The 15,262-nt window shown below is 33.5% G+C and overlaps 1 protein-coding gene across 27 annotated transcripts in view; it reads right to left on the bottom strand.

Moving 5' to 3' along the window:
• The window catches only part of Baz2b (bromodomain adjacent to zinc finger domain 2B), a 274,349-nt gene that overhangs the window by 60,636 nt on the left and 198,451 nt on the right, over positions 1 to 15,262 (bottom strand). For 14 of the 27 annotated variants that reach the window (XM_074070911.1, XM_074070908.1, XM_074070906.1 and 11 more), the window contains 7 exons: positions 13,027 to 13,119; positions 12,773 to 12,834; positions 10,553 to 10,618; positions 8,901 to 8,966; positions 7,214 to 7,258; positions 6,945 to 6,977; positions 5,678 to 5,743 (listed from right to left, as the gene is read on the bottom strand). In XM_074070911.1, the coding sequence (XP_073927012.1) occupies positions 5,678 to 5,743; positions 6,945 to 6,977; positions 7,214 to 7,258; positions 8,901 to 8,966; positions 10,553 to 10,618; positions 12,773 to 12,834; positions 13,027 to 13,119 (431 nt within the window). The remainder of the gene's footprint in view (positions 1 to 5,677; positions 5,744 to 6,944; positions 6,978 to 7,213; positions 7,259 to 8,900; positions 8,967 to 10,552; positions 10,619 to 12,772; positions 12,835 to 13,026; positions 13,120 to 15,262) is intronic. The other 13 variants (XM_074070907.1, XM_074070913.1, XM_074070912.1 and 10 more) reach the window with 5 other exon arrangements.

Genomic DNA, 15,262 nt, shown 5'->3' on the forward strand with positions numbered 1-15,262 from the left:
CAATCCCACTACCAGGTATATGTTCAATGGAAATGAAATCAGTATGAAAAGAGACATCTGCACTCCCATGCTTGTTGTGGCAACATTTGCAATAGTCAAGAAACAACTAAGTGTCCATCAACTGATGAATGGCTAAAGAAAATGTGGTACATACACATCACAGAATACTATTCAGCCATAAAAAGAATGAAAACCTTTTATTTATGACTACAAGGACGGAACTGGAGATCATTATGTTATGTGAAATAAGCCAAGCACAGAAAAGCAAGTGCCACATGTTCTTACTCATGTGGAATCTAAAAAAGTTGACTCCATAGAAGTTGAGCCAGCTTAGCAAGTGTGAAGCCCTGACTTCAAACCCTAGTCCCACCAAAAAAACAAAAACAAACAGAAATTAGAAGGACTGATTAAATTACCCAACTTGAGAGCAGACCTATTTATAGGTCTATAGTAACTTGAGGACATTTTAAGAACTCAGTTTTATATATGAGAGTCTCTCAAATATCTGGATGAAGGATTATTTGTGTCATTATATTGCTATTTTAAAATAATAGCCCCTTGAATGTTTGACTTTAACAAAAGAAAACTACCCAGTGTAAAATAAAATAAAATGAAATAAATTCTGTAGGGATAAGGGTTTAGCTCAGTGATAGAGTACATGCTTAACATGTGTAAAGCCTTGAGTTTAATCCCTGGTACTACAAAAAGAAAAAAAGAGAAAAATAATTTTATATCATACTTATATCATAATTTTATATCATATAAAACTTATACAGACAGAAAACATAATAATGTAGTCACTCCTTATTTTTTTCTTTTTTTTAGTTCTATAACTGTCACACTAACTCCATTAATTTATTTATTCATTCAACTACAATTTTGTAGGTACCTACTATATACTTAGTTCTAATCAAAGCATTGGTGATAGAATAATAAGACAGAGTTTTAACATTCTGGAAGAAGACAAACCATAAATAAGTAAAAAATAAGTTCCAGAGGTGGCATTTACAAAAAGGCAAAACTAGGTGTTGTGTAAAGGTCTTTTCGACAGACTATCATTGATATGGGGCTGAACAACTGACAGAAACTACTGAACATTTGGTAGAACAGCAAAGTTAAAGATCCTTTTTTTTATAATATTAATAAGGCAAAAATGATGACTATAGAGTATAAGGGACAAATTGTCAGACCTGAAGTTGGCGGAGGTCAGAAACTATTGGACAATTAGTAGTTGAGGAGTTTGGGCTTTATTATGATTGCAATGAGAAGCCACTAGACAGTGTTATGATATGATCTACTTTAGTGTTTGAAAGATCACTAGCTACTATATGCAGAATGCATAGGGAGTGTTGAAGAAGGCAACAATAAAAGCAGGGAAATTAGGTTCTTAAGTTATTATAATTTATTACTTTATGTATATATGCACATATTTGCTTTAATATTTTATCATGGTTGCCTTGCCATTTCTTTTCAAGTTACTTATGCTTTATGTGGGCAATCATATTAAGTACCTATAATTCTTCAACATAGGTGGGTTGATTTTCCTTTCATCTCTTGTCACTTGGGTTTGATGGATTCTTAGAATATATTACAGCAATTAGTTTTATTTACACTATGGATGTCACTCTATACTCAACCCAGATCTTACGCACCTCTCTGTGTAAGATCTTTCTCCAGGCCACAGAGTCCAAACACACAATATTGGGAGGGGTCATGTCTTTTGGGACTCTGGGTGCCAGTTTCCCCTGGGCATTCACTCCCTCAGATGATCTTATTCTTCCTATTTTCTTGGGTCTTCCCTTCAACTAAATCCTAGCATCCCTGGAGATAACACTCTGGATTATTAAAAACCAGAAAAGCAAGCCGTAGTTCTTTTTATTTCTTCAGGTTAAGTTTTTATTTTGGTACTGGGCTTTAAACTCAGGGCCTCATGCTTGCTAGACAGGCACTCTTACCACCTGAGTTATCCAACCAGCTCCTTCAGGTAAAAAAATAAAAAGAAAAGTTAAAGTAAGTAAAAAGTTAAAAAAGAAAAAGCAGTAAGGAAAAAATTGTTCCTTGAGGGATTTTCCAAGTCTTTTTCCTGAGTTAATATTTGTTGTTTCAGTTTCCATTTCTCTAGATTGGAAAAAATTAAGTTGAACACTCAGAATTCTAATTAATATTATTCCTTATTCTTCCTACCACCATACTGCTTTCAGAAGAGAATAAAGAGAACAGTCATATTCATTAAAGAGATTGAAAAATCTACCATGAAATTTATATGGAAACACAAGAGGCCACGAATAGCCAAGGCAATACTCAGTCAAAAGAACAATGCTGGAGGTATCACAATACCTGACTTCAAACTATATTACAAAGCAATAACGATAAAAACAGCATGGTACTGGCACAAAAACAGACATGAAGACTAGTGGAACAGAATAGAGGACCCAGATATGAAGCCACACAACATAACTATAACCAACTTGTCTTTGACAAAGGAGCTAAAAATATACGATGGAAAATAGCAGCCTCTTCAACAAAAACTGCTGGGAAAACTGGTTAGCAGTCTGCAAAAAACTGAAACTAGATCCATGTAGATCGCCCTATACCAATATTAACTCAAAATGGATCAAGGATCTTAATATCAGACCACAAACTCTAAAATTGATACAGGAAAGAGTAGGAAATACTCTGGAGTTAGTAGGTAGAGGTAAGAACTTTCTCAACGAAACCTCAGCAGCACAGCAACTAAGAGATAGCGTAGATGAATGGGACCTCATAAAACTAAAAAGCTTCTGTTCATCAAAAGAAATGGTCTCTAAATTGAAGAGAATACCCACAGAGTGGGAGAAAATATTTGCCAGCTACACATCAGACAAAGGACTGATAACCAGACTATATAGGGAACTTAAAAAACTAAATTCTCCCAAAACAAATGAACCAATAAAGAAATGGTCAAGTGAACTAAACAGAACTTTCTCAAAAGAAGAAATTCAAATGGCCAAAAAAACACATGAAAAAATGTTCACCATCTCTAGCAATAAAGGAAATGCAAATTAAAACCACACTAAGATTCTACCTCACCCCTGTTAGAATAGCCATCATTAGCAACACCACCAACAACAGGTGTTGGTGAGGATTCAGGGAAAAAGAAACCCTCTTACACTGTTGCTGGGAATGTCAACTAGTACAACCACTTTGGAAAAAAATTTGGAGGTTACTTAAAAAGCTGAACATTGATCTACCATTTGATCCAGCAATACCACTCTTGGGGATATACCCAAAAGACTGTGACACAGGTTACTCCAGAGGCACCTGCACACCCATGTTTATTGCGGCACTATTCACAATAGCCAAGTTATAGAAACAGCCAAGATGCCCCACTACTGATGAATGGATTAAGAAAATGTGGTATCTATACACAATGGAATTTTATGCAGCCATGAAGAAGAACGAAATGTTATCATTTGCTGGTAAATGGATGGAATTGGAGAACATTATTCTGAGTGAGGTTAGCCTGGCCCAAAAAGACCAAAAATCGTATGTTCTCCCTCATATGTGCACATTAGATCAAGGGCAAACACAACAAGGGGATTGGACTTTGAGCACATGATAAAAGCAAGAGCACACAAGGGAGGGGTGAGGATAGGCAAGACACCTAAAAAATTAGCTAGCACTTGTTGCCCTTAACGCAGAGAAACTAAAGCAGATACCTTAAAAGCAACTGAGGCCAATAGGAGAAGGGGACCAGGAACTAGAGAAAAGGTGAGATCAAAAAGAATTAACCTAGAAGGTAACACACATGCACAGGAAATTAATGTGAGTCAACTCCCTGTATAGCTATTCTTATCTCAATCAGCAAAAACCCTTGTTCCTTCCTATTATTGCTTATACTCTCTCTTCAACAAAATTAGAGATAAGGGCAAAATAGTTTCTGCCGTGTATTGAGGGGGTGAGAGGGAGGGGACAGAGTGGGTGGTAAGGGAGGGGGTGGGGGCAGGGGGGAGAAATGCACATATGAATAATAAAACAATAAAAAAAAAAAGGGAACAGTCATGCCAATTTCCAGAATTTGTTTCTTTTCTCTTCCGTGGCTGTCATTTTTCAGATTGTGATTGTAATTCCATGCACAGACTCCAATACTGTGTTAGGTATAGAGGATGTCTGTCAATAGGCCTGGATAATCAACAGGTTAGGAGAAAAAAGATATCAGGAAAAATTTAGGGCATAAAGTTTAGGAAAGCCACAGAAGGTAACTACTGGATGAAACCTAAGAGGTAATCTATGGTAGTAGTTTCCAATCATGGCTATGCATCTTGCTAGGCCCAAAAATGTAGTAAGCAACTGTAAGTACTATATGGTGCCAAGCACTTTTCTAAAACTTAACATACATACTTACACAGACACACATATCTCTACAACCAAATGAGTTAGGAATTAGTATTATCTCAATTTAATAGATGAAATTAATCAAAAGAGGTTTAATAACTTGTGCAAACATAAATAGCTGGAGAGCACCAAAATCAGAATCCAAATTCAGGTAATTTGGATATAATGCCCAGATTCCAAAATAATATACATATTATCTCTACATACCAACAATCTGTCTTGTAAATTTACACTAGAGCTGTAACCAAAATACTGAGAAATATAGGCCTCTCATCTTCTAGAGTAAACAGTATCATTTTCATTGATTTTATTCAGTTATTTATTTACTGAATGATTATAGTGCTAGGGATGGAACTCAGGTCCTCACATATTATAGGCAAGGCTTCTGCCACCGAACCACATTTCCAGCACAATTATCATTTACTAATTGCTTATCTCACTTGATAATCTCAAAACCTTGTAAGGTAAGTATGATTATTTCAATTTTAAAGAAACAGTTTGTGGGGCATGATAGTACATGCCTGTAATCCCGGGACCCATGAGGCAGGAGGATAATGAATTCCATGCTAGCTTTGGGCTACATAACCAGTTCCAGACCAACCTGGATTTTGTCTCAAAAAACAGCTAAACAGACAAAAAAAGAAAAGAAAGAAGTAGTTTGAGGAGATTAATCAAGTTGATGGCAGAGTCAGCATGGAAGTCTGAGTCTCAAACTCTAAAACCCTGGTTATAATGGTCATACTTCTCTCTGTACAACTGTTTTAATGCAGAATGCATTCCTTTGTATTAATAATTTAACTTTTGCCTGACTTCTATTAAATTCCAAATAAATTCTCTGTGACATATTGCAATAATTCTCTTTTTATGAATTGTCTGTTAAAAATCTATTTTAAAGAAATTGCTTAGGCCAAATTTTACACATAGAATGCTAAAGAATAATTCTGATGGCAGAAGTTCATGGTTGGAATTATTAATGTTTGAATTAGGACACACAGGACTCCTCTAGGCATGCTATAATTACTAATTTTGTAACAATCTAGTTATAGTAATAAATAGCTAGTTTTAGCCAAACCAATATAACTTAACACATTATAAAAGATAATTAAAATCTCAGCTAGGAAAATTAATACATACACTGGAATTCTTTTATATTTTAATACTCAGCTACTGTCTTTAACCTTTAGTTTATGAAAGCTAGTAAAAGACAAACTCATACCACCAAAAAACTTCTATTTAGAAGGGCCAACACTTCAGGAAAAAAATGAATTTATAAAGTAACATATTTCTAGAAACACGTACTTACTTCTGCTTTTTTACGAGCTTCCATAGCTTTCATTAGCATCATGTGTTGTCGTCTTCGCTCTCGTTCCTAATAGGCCAGATAAAATTAGGAAAATAACTCAACCATAGTTAACAGCTTGAATTTGAAATGGAAAACAACAACAACAACAACAACAAAACTCAATATAGCATGTTTAGCATTTATAGACAAATCACAGTAAATACTAAATATAAGACAAGAATGGCCAGTCTGTGCATGTTTTAGTTCAGGTTTAGAAAGCAAATACGAGAACAATCCAAAGCAAAAAGGTAAAGCAATGAACATGGAGACAGTGTAAACAGAAGCATACAAGATTTACTTATGGTCAGTTGTGATGCTCCTTCAAAAGCTGGCAGAACAAAAAGCATAATGGTTGGCTGGAACAGGTCAGTTACCTTACATCTGCTATTAGAAAAACCACAAATACTTACTATAGCCAATTGAACTAAAAGTTGTATTGTTCTCAAATTTTGACATGAGGCAGAAATGGTTTTAGAATTGGTTAGATTTATTTCAAGTACAAAATGATTTTGTAAATTCAATAAGCCACCAACAAATTATCAAGTTTTTAAAATTATTTATACTGAATTACAAAGTTAACTAGTCTTGGCTCTTATACAAACACCAATGAGATGTGAAATTCCTATTTACTGATGTCTGCCACTAGATGCACTGTTTAAAGCAACAAAAGTTGCATCATGGGCTAACACAGGTATCATGTAAAATGCACAGCAAGAAAATGAGATAAGCACTAGCTTAATTTGATAATCTCATTTTAAAGTAAAAACAATCACATATTAATAATATCTAGTCAATTTCTTAGTTTAAATATATTTGGTCTCCCCAAAGGGATATTCTTAAATTTGTCTATAAAACCAGAATGTATTTCATATTCTCTCATCAAGCAAATTCAAAATTCCCACTGTATTCAATGGCAGTTTTGCATCTACAATGATGGGAGAATATGGTCATAATTATATCTAACTGTATACTAATTCAACTTCCTTACGACATCAGTAATGCACATTTTTAGCCTTTATTTAAGGCTTTTGTAATTCAATGAAAAGTCTTAACAGATGTATCATACTTCTTATTGACAGACAAGCAGATGTATGCAATGCACTGTGCTGTAAAGCCATGCAGCAGTATGTAATATGACAGCAGCCAGTGCTACACTTTATGCATTGCTATGACAACCATATCACAACCAAATCACAATGCGGTGTTAGATGTACAAAAATAAACATACCCATACCATATCTAGTCTATGCCTCTCCAACTCCTGGTAGAAAGAGTTGGCACAACATTATGAAACAGAAATCACAGAGTCATAAAACCAATTTTCAACCCCCCAAATGACACCAATACCAAAGCAAGGCAAACTGTAAGATGAAGGGAAAATTTAAGCAGGAATAATATCAGAAAATTTAAAGAAAATATTTTGAAGATTATTCCCCAAATAGGTCTAAGTAAGTTACAAGTACATTTCAACAGTTGCATAATTATCTTTATACAGACCTGATGCTTTAGAAGAACAGCTTGTTGTCTTCTCATTTCTTTTTCCTTAAAAATAAGAAACTTTTAATATGTGATTTTTAGGGAAGATTTGGAACATATGAAAAGTATTACAGGTTCCCTTTTCTGAGATTTTGTAATCCTCTAACAGGATGAACCACACAAAATGCCACTATTCAACCATTTTTAATTATAAAATATCAATTCGGTTTGATATGGTTCTATCTGACACTTAATATAAAAACTGTATGATACAGTAGCAATGATTTTTCTTCAGTAGACATTTCAACTTAAAAGTCAACGAATGACCTACCAACACACTTTAATGGCACATTCACTAAACGAACTAGACTGTCAGAACATATCAAACACAAATCACACATGTACACTTAATACATTATGGTGTAACAGCCCAAATTTGGCTTATTAGAACTCTTCCCCATTCTGAATATGAACTCCCAAATATGCTCTATAATTAACAGCATCTATTACATTTCTGTATGAATGAAAGTGATTTTGGTGATCATATTGAGATTTCCATACCCACCTATGGAATGTTATTTCACAATTATTATAAAGGCAAAATCTGAATGAAATTAATATCAAGGATAAATTATAAAATGGGTAGAAATCTACAGAATAAAATAGAGTTTATATTTAAAAGATAACAAACAGGAGTTGGAGGTAGCTCTGAGGTAGAGCTGGTACTTAGCATGTATGAGTCCTTAGGTTCATCTCTAGCACAACACTGACTTCCAACTCAAAAGGGAAAGAAAGGAAAGGAAAGAAAAGAAAAGAAAAAAGAAAGAAGGGAATAAAGAAAGAGAAAGAGAGAGGGAAAGAGAGAGGAAGAAAGATGGAAGAAAGAAAAAGAAAAGAAAAAAGAAGTCAACCAGTTCCTGGCTTTATAAGGTGTAGTTGTGCTGGCTGTATCCAACACCAGGAGGTTCACTCAGGTGCCTCCTTTCAATTCAGTTATCCAAAGTGGAATGTAAAAGGGAGGGAGGGAGGGAAGAGAAAGAAAATCTCTCTTCTGCTTCATGCCATGAAGTCATAATCAAAAACACATCCAAACACTTTAAATTACAGTAACTGAAAATGGCTAATTTTATTGTTAATAAATAACAGCTAATAAGAGTTTTGTTTTTGTAAACTTTTGTTTTGAGACAAGATCTTGCTCTGGACCCAGTCTATCTTCAAACTTTAGATCCTCCTTGTCTTAGCCTCCCCAAGTGCTGGGAGGAGAGGTTTGTGTCACTATGCCTGGTCTATGATTTTAATTTTTAATAAACAAAGCAGGTATTGGACATTAACAAAGGGAGAGTTGTAAGAAGAGGATCAGATTTTGGACATAGTTTGGAACATAAACATAAATGACACAAAATGGCTTTGGGGAAATCATTCTTATCAAGCAAAGTTATATACAGGTTTATGCAATAGCTTGTATTTCTGATTTGATGTTTCATATTTACAGAGCTCAAAGCATCACATAAAACCTGTATAATGAAACTGAAGTAAAGATTTTACAGACAATATACATATAATAAAGCACACATTTACACATGTTATATCTGCTAAATATATTTTTAGATGGTCATTTTGAGGAAAGCTAATTTTTTCACATAATTGATAATGTGTAACATGGTTTTTATTTTTAAAAAATAAAAACTCGATTCTCATCTAAACTAACCTTTATTCGTTTCTCGGCCTCCAATAATTTGGCATTTGCCGCTTCTTCCTTCTTTTTCTTTTTAGCCTGTGCATGCAAAACAGGTCTCAAAGTCATGCAACAGCACCACTAAAACTTGCAAATTATCTCAGACTTGAAATGAAGCTCCATGTCTCACAAGGTACAAAACAGTATGACATATATGCGGACAATTACAGATGTTTGCCCAGGTAACACATTTAACAAGGTCATTTTGTTTCTCATTTATAGATCAGCATTTGAATATACAAAAAATTCTTAAATTCATAAGAATGACAGCTTTTCTTTTACAAACTGTTAAAATCTGAAACAACTGAGTGTTTATGCTGCTTTAATCACAGAAAAATGATTTTGTTATTTATTGCCTTTTTCTGATTTTAAAAGAAATATATAATCTGCAAAATATTTATAAAACAGGATCAATTTTAACTGATAAGTACTATTTCAAGAATAAATCAGTAACATTTAAAAATGCATATATCTACTTTATTTGAAATTTCTTCTTGTATCTGACATTTTTGATAAATCCATTATTTGGCTATCCCCAAGTGATTTTTTTAACAGAATGGAAACTTGTAATCTTTTGTGAAGCACATTTTGACTATCAAGATCATGCTGTAAATGTGAGCTTCATAATCTTAAGGTCATTCATTGTCTAGTACTTTCAAAACTATCTAGTAGCTACTGTCAATTTACTTTTAGAAATATTTTTGATTTGGGAGTTTTAAAATTAACTTGAAATGGATAAGAGAATATGTGTGTATTTCTAGAAGGGAAAAAAATCTTAACATAGAAAACCTCAGTTGTCTGAAGGCATCAGGGAATAAAATGTTTTATAAAGCAGAAGTTTCCTAAATAGTTGAGAGATTCTAAGAATTTTATACATTTAAAGTTTATTTTCACTACTTTAGATGGAAATAATTTTGAGGCATATGCCTGGTTAGATGCAGAACATTAAACATAATTTATCTTTTTCTTGATGACTCAGGAAAATTATTGTGAACATCAGTTATTATACTGTACAATTTGATAAAGCAATGCCTTTAGGCTCTTAAGGTGTTGAAAACTGCTGGCTAGTCAACTAAAGGATCACAAATTCTTCCTGTGCCAGTTGGACTTTTTCTGTATCTTCCTTGCTATCTTTTGGCTGTCACTTTTGCTATTGCCAATGTAAGTCCTGTATCGCTATTTCAGTTAGCTTGCAGGGAAAAGAGGTATGGTAGAAACCAGAAAACCACATTACTAAAACTTCCTGTATTTAAATTTAAATTTTACTTTTGGAATGTTTACTTTCATAAACAATTGTTTATAAATTATACAAATATCTGACTATAAATCCTAATGACTTTTCTAAAAGCAAAAAACATGAGTTTCAGTACCAGAACTTTTATGACAACGACATTGGCTGCTCAAAGGTCTATTTTTTTTCTTTTGTCTCATTTCCTGGCTTTTTACTGCTAGGATTAGATGATCTTGCTAAACAAGGTTCAAAGACAGTCTTATTCTATGCATTAGGTTTAAAGAGGTTTCTGATGGACATATTAATATGTATTGGTGTGAGAACGACAAAATTCTTCTTTGCATAGACTTAAAATATATGACTACTTTAAACATGTTAAATTTAATAATTCTACCTCCAGAATTTGCTGGGCTCGAAGTTCTTTTTCCATTCTGATTTGCTGTATTCTCTTAATTTTTTCCTGTAGAAAAAGTTATGATAAATTGAGATGATAAAATAAACTAAATTATTTAGGAAAAAGTGTTTAACTGGAATCAAATAATTTAAGAAACAAGAACAAAATTATTCAGCTATCCATGCTGGAACTAAAAATTTAATTATTTATTGTAAGAGCATATATATTTTTATGTCTTAGATTCATACAGAAACCAGATTAACTCAAAGGTGATTAAACTTATATAGTCCAAAGATCTACAAATGTTGCAATTATAAATAGTAGTTAGTTTGAAATAAATATAGGATTGAATAGTAGAAAAAACAGTATCTCCAGAGTCAGAAAACATAAAACTAATTGTGGGTTTCTGATATTTCTTGAGTGATCTTGAGCAAATAATACCTATTCTATAAAGTATGTTAAAGTGCTTGGCCTTTCTTGCTTTCATGATTAAATAAAAAGTGCTTTACAAGGCACATAGTGACACACTGTAAGAGATTATTGTTAACAGTAATTTCCATTCTAAAGTGTCTTATTTCACATGTTGAGTAACATGTTCATGTGACATTGCTTTTAACTACCACAGTAAGCCTACCTAGAAATGATCTGTAACATCATTTTTAAATGCATTAACTCCAATGTATAAATGAAAGGGGAATTATTTGCAGAAATGGTGTATACAACATCTATATTTAATGAACTGGCTTCTGGTTGTGTTTTTTAATTAGTAGTGTTCATATTTTGATAAGAATTTAAATTTTGATTTTAAAAATTGCTGTATATGCTGAAAGCATATATTAATAATTTCATGTTTAAAAGTTCCTTTTGAAAGTCCCTAATTGGTATTGAGAATACATAATTCTTAAAAAAAGAAATACCTGAAGTTTCCTACTTCAAATTATATTTGTCCTAGAATGTCCAGAACAAACTCACTTTATACTGCTCTATATGACAAGAACTGTTTCAATTTCCAGATGCAAGCTGTACCTTTTGAGTTTTACTCACTATGTATTCTTCTATTATACACTGATTCCTTAAGGGGATCTATTGAATAATAAAGTTATTTTCGGAATTACTGTCCGGGGGATTTCTGAAGCACTCGTTGGTTTTGCTATTGGTGATCTTATGTCAGTACTAAATATTAAATATGGGTTACCAAAACAACAAAACCCCCCGAGTATATCTTTTATGTGACTTCGAAGTCTTAGAGAAGACTGATCCATATTTCAAGTATTTTTTTGATTAGAACTTGAGATCTAAGAAAGGCATACTCTTGAATCAGCAAAAGTCATCCACTATTCTCTTATGCACAGAGATTGGCATTCTGAATCTTGGGTTAAAATGATCTGGACTTGCGTATACTCAGTCTAAAGGGTTCTGTCTTAATTGTCCAAGTTACCTATATATACTGCAGATATTTAGCAATGCTGTCATTAGTATATAGATAAACATTATTTACAAATTATAATATAGGTCCACCTATAGTATTGAGTATACAAACACTGAGTTGGTCACTTTACATAAAATATCTTTTTTGGGGGGTTAGTACTGGGGTTTGAGCTCAGGGCCTTGTGACTGCTAGGAAAGTGCTCTACCACTTAAGCCAAACTGCTAGCCTTTTTTTGCTTCAGTTTATTTTCAGGTAGGGTCTTGCTTTCGTTTGGGGCTGGGCTCAGACCATGATCCTCCTACCTATATCTCTTGTGTAGCTGGAATTACAGGCATGCTCCACCACGCCTCATTTATTTTGAGATAGGATCTCACTAAATTTTTGCCCAAGCTGGCCTCTCATCTCCTCCTAACACAAAGCTGGGATTATAGGCACAAGCAGCCATGCCTAGCTTTAAGGTTTTAATAAAAATTTTCATTTCTGAAAAAACTTGGAAGTAAAGACTTGATTTTAATAGAGGTGAAATTTTAATAGAAGACAAGTTTCTAAATAAGACACATAACATCAATATGAAATACAGTTTTCAGAAAGCAAAATAAGTGAGGGGGCATAGCTCATGTGATAGAGTGCTTGCCCACTAAGCACAGGCCCTGGGTTCATTCCTCAGTACCAGAGAATATAATTAAATAACTAAATAAAATAAAAAAGAAATCACAATAAAAATTATGTACATGTATAAGCACATCAAACTAAAACCAATGTTTTTAGTCAGTTCCAACGCATAAACATACCTGCTGTTTCATAATCTTTATCTGTTCTTTTTGCTTTCGTTTCTCCTCTGCAGCCATTATTGCTGTGTCAAAAAAAAAAAAAGAAAGCGCAGATTATTATCCAATAAGCAATAAAGAAGAGAAGCCTCTTATGATTTCCCAAACACTCACTTAGCAAATTTACCTCATTTAAATCACCTGCCCTTATAAGCACGAAGCTCTGAGTTCAACCCTTAGTGCTGCCCAAAGAAAAAAATAGTAATCAAACTACCCACCTTGTTGTTTTTTAGCTTCTTTGGCAACCCGAGCCTGTTCTTGCTTTTGAAGTTTTCTCAAAAGCTTTATTTGTGCCGCTTGCCTAGCTATTTCTGAAAAACACAAAATTTCAAAGGGTGTTACCGACAACTTTACAAAAATACTAACTAAAATAATAATATTTAAGAAAACTCTTAGGCAGATACCAAATAGGAAGTAGTATGATAAAAAATGTCATGTTTGATTCCTTTAGAAATTGCTAAATTCGTTGGCCTATGTTCTCAGACTGAAACAAGAGGGACTGTGAGTCAAAAGACAGAAGCGGTACATAGCAAGACCCTGTCTCAAAAAAATAAAAAAAGTAAAAGAAAGAAAGAAAAGTATTTAGGCACATATTAGAAAAAGAATCACTAATAAAAGTGGTATCTCTCTTAATCCTCATCAGAGGCTCATTTAAATACATTTCTCACATTTCAAGTAATCCCCACTTAGTAGGAAAATAGCTGCTACTATTTAAGAATGGCAATTTAGCTTCAATCTTAAAACTAAAAAAAGTGCCAGGAAGAGGAAGACCCTAAATTAAACTGAGCTCTCCTGCCAAATTTATTAATCAATTAGTTATACTAATGGTGAAATCCCTGAATTCAGCAATATTTTCATGTATGACAAAGAGGGACTAAATCTCCTAAGAAGAGTGCTAAATGTCAGTGGGTTTAAAGGCTAATACAGTTCTTACAATTTTCTAGGACAAAGGGAAAAATTTGGGGGTAGAAAGACATAATTAATGGTCCAATTTTTCATTCCTCCCTCTGTCCATGTCATTTGTAATGTGATGTTGCAGCAACTCCCATCAAGAGGAAGAATACATTTTCCATCTCTTGATTCTGAATTTAGCCTCACAGTCCTCTATGATCAAGACAGTGTCAGTAGCTGTAATGAAGATCTTGGAAATGTACATGTATGTTTTCCTATGCCCTGCCTGTTACTAAAAGGACATGCATAGGTGAGGCTCCAGACACTGAGACACATGGAGTCAATTGGCCACATATGTGAACAGCTCAGCAAAGCTGCACACATCTGTACAAGAGATTAATGCTTAGTGTTGTATGCACTGAGGTTTGCTGTCAATTTTATCAGCCTTTTTGTGGATAGGGCTACAACCAATACAGAAGCCATGTAATATTGTTAATTTTTTCTGCTGGCAACTTGGTCTGAATACTTCTAACTCTAAAAAGTGGTGTATTATAATATCACTCACAAACACAGCCGGCATGTTATAAACTTTATAGTTGATGAAGAGTATAAGGAACCTATAAACTATATTCATTGATAATGAATATGTATTTCTACCATTTATTGAATTCAGGCACTTGTGTTAAATTTACATGGTACTATTTAAGCTTTACAACTGCCGTCCAGTGTACAAATAAAATACATAAGGCTCACGGAGCCAAGATGCAAACCCAAGTTTTTCTGACTCCATGGACTGTATACTACTACTTCTAACAAGCTTCAAGCAACATTTGAATGCCTTGAGTTTTAGCTAGGAAGTTAATCCTGTGTCCTTGAAATAAATGAACTTGGGTACTAAAGCTAATTTTCTATCATAAAGATTTTTTAAAGGAGCATGGAATGTAAAAAGTATTGTTTGATTGGTTTGTTTGTTTATTTATTTATGAGACAGAATCTTGTGGTATAGGCCAGGCTGGCCTCAAACTTACAATCCTCCTTGTTTCTACCTCCCAAATGCTGGATTATAGGAATAGACTACCATGTTCTAATTTTACCTTAAAAAATGGAAATGTTAATGCAAGATAAAACATAAGTGATGCTAGCATTCATTTCTATATTCCAATAACTTTCAATATACAGACATTAAAGGTATCATTAAAACTTTCTGAGTTGCACAAAAAGATCTCCTGTATATGAAATACTTTGGAAATAAAAACCTCTAACAGAGTTAGCAATTTCTGATAATAATATGCCTAAAGAATATGACTCTCTTTAAAATAATGCCACAAAAATACTTCTTTAATACTTAAGGGTTTTCTCAGAATTCTGATATAAAGGCCTAACTCTGTGTTAAGACAGAAATAGGTGATAAGGGATTAGAAAAATGTTTCCTAGAAAATGTGACATAAGTATGATCTTTTGCTCCAAACTAAATTCTTCCTCTAATACAACCTTGACTTTTAATAAATAAATATATGTTTGCATATGAGTGTTATCAGTCAATTTCATACCCCACACAAATAC

This window comes from Castor canadensis, chromosome 4, assembly GCF_047511655.1.
Source record: "Castor canadensis chromosome 4, mCasCan1.hap1v2, whole genome shotgun sequence".
Lineage (NCBI taxonomy): Eukaryota > Metazoa > Chordata > Mammalia > Rodentia > Castoridae > Castor > Castor canadensis.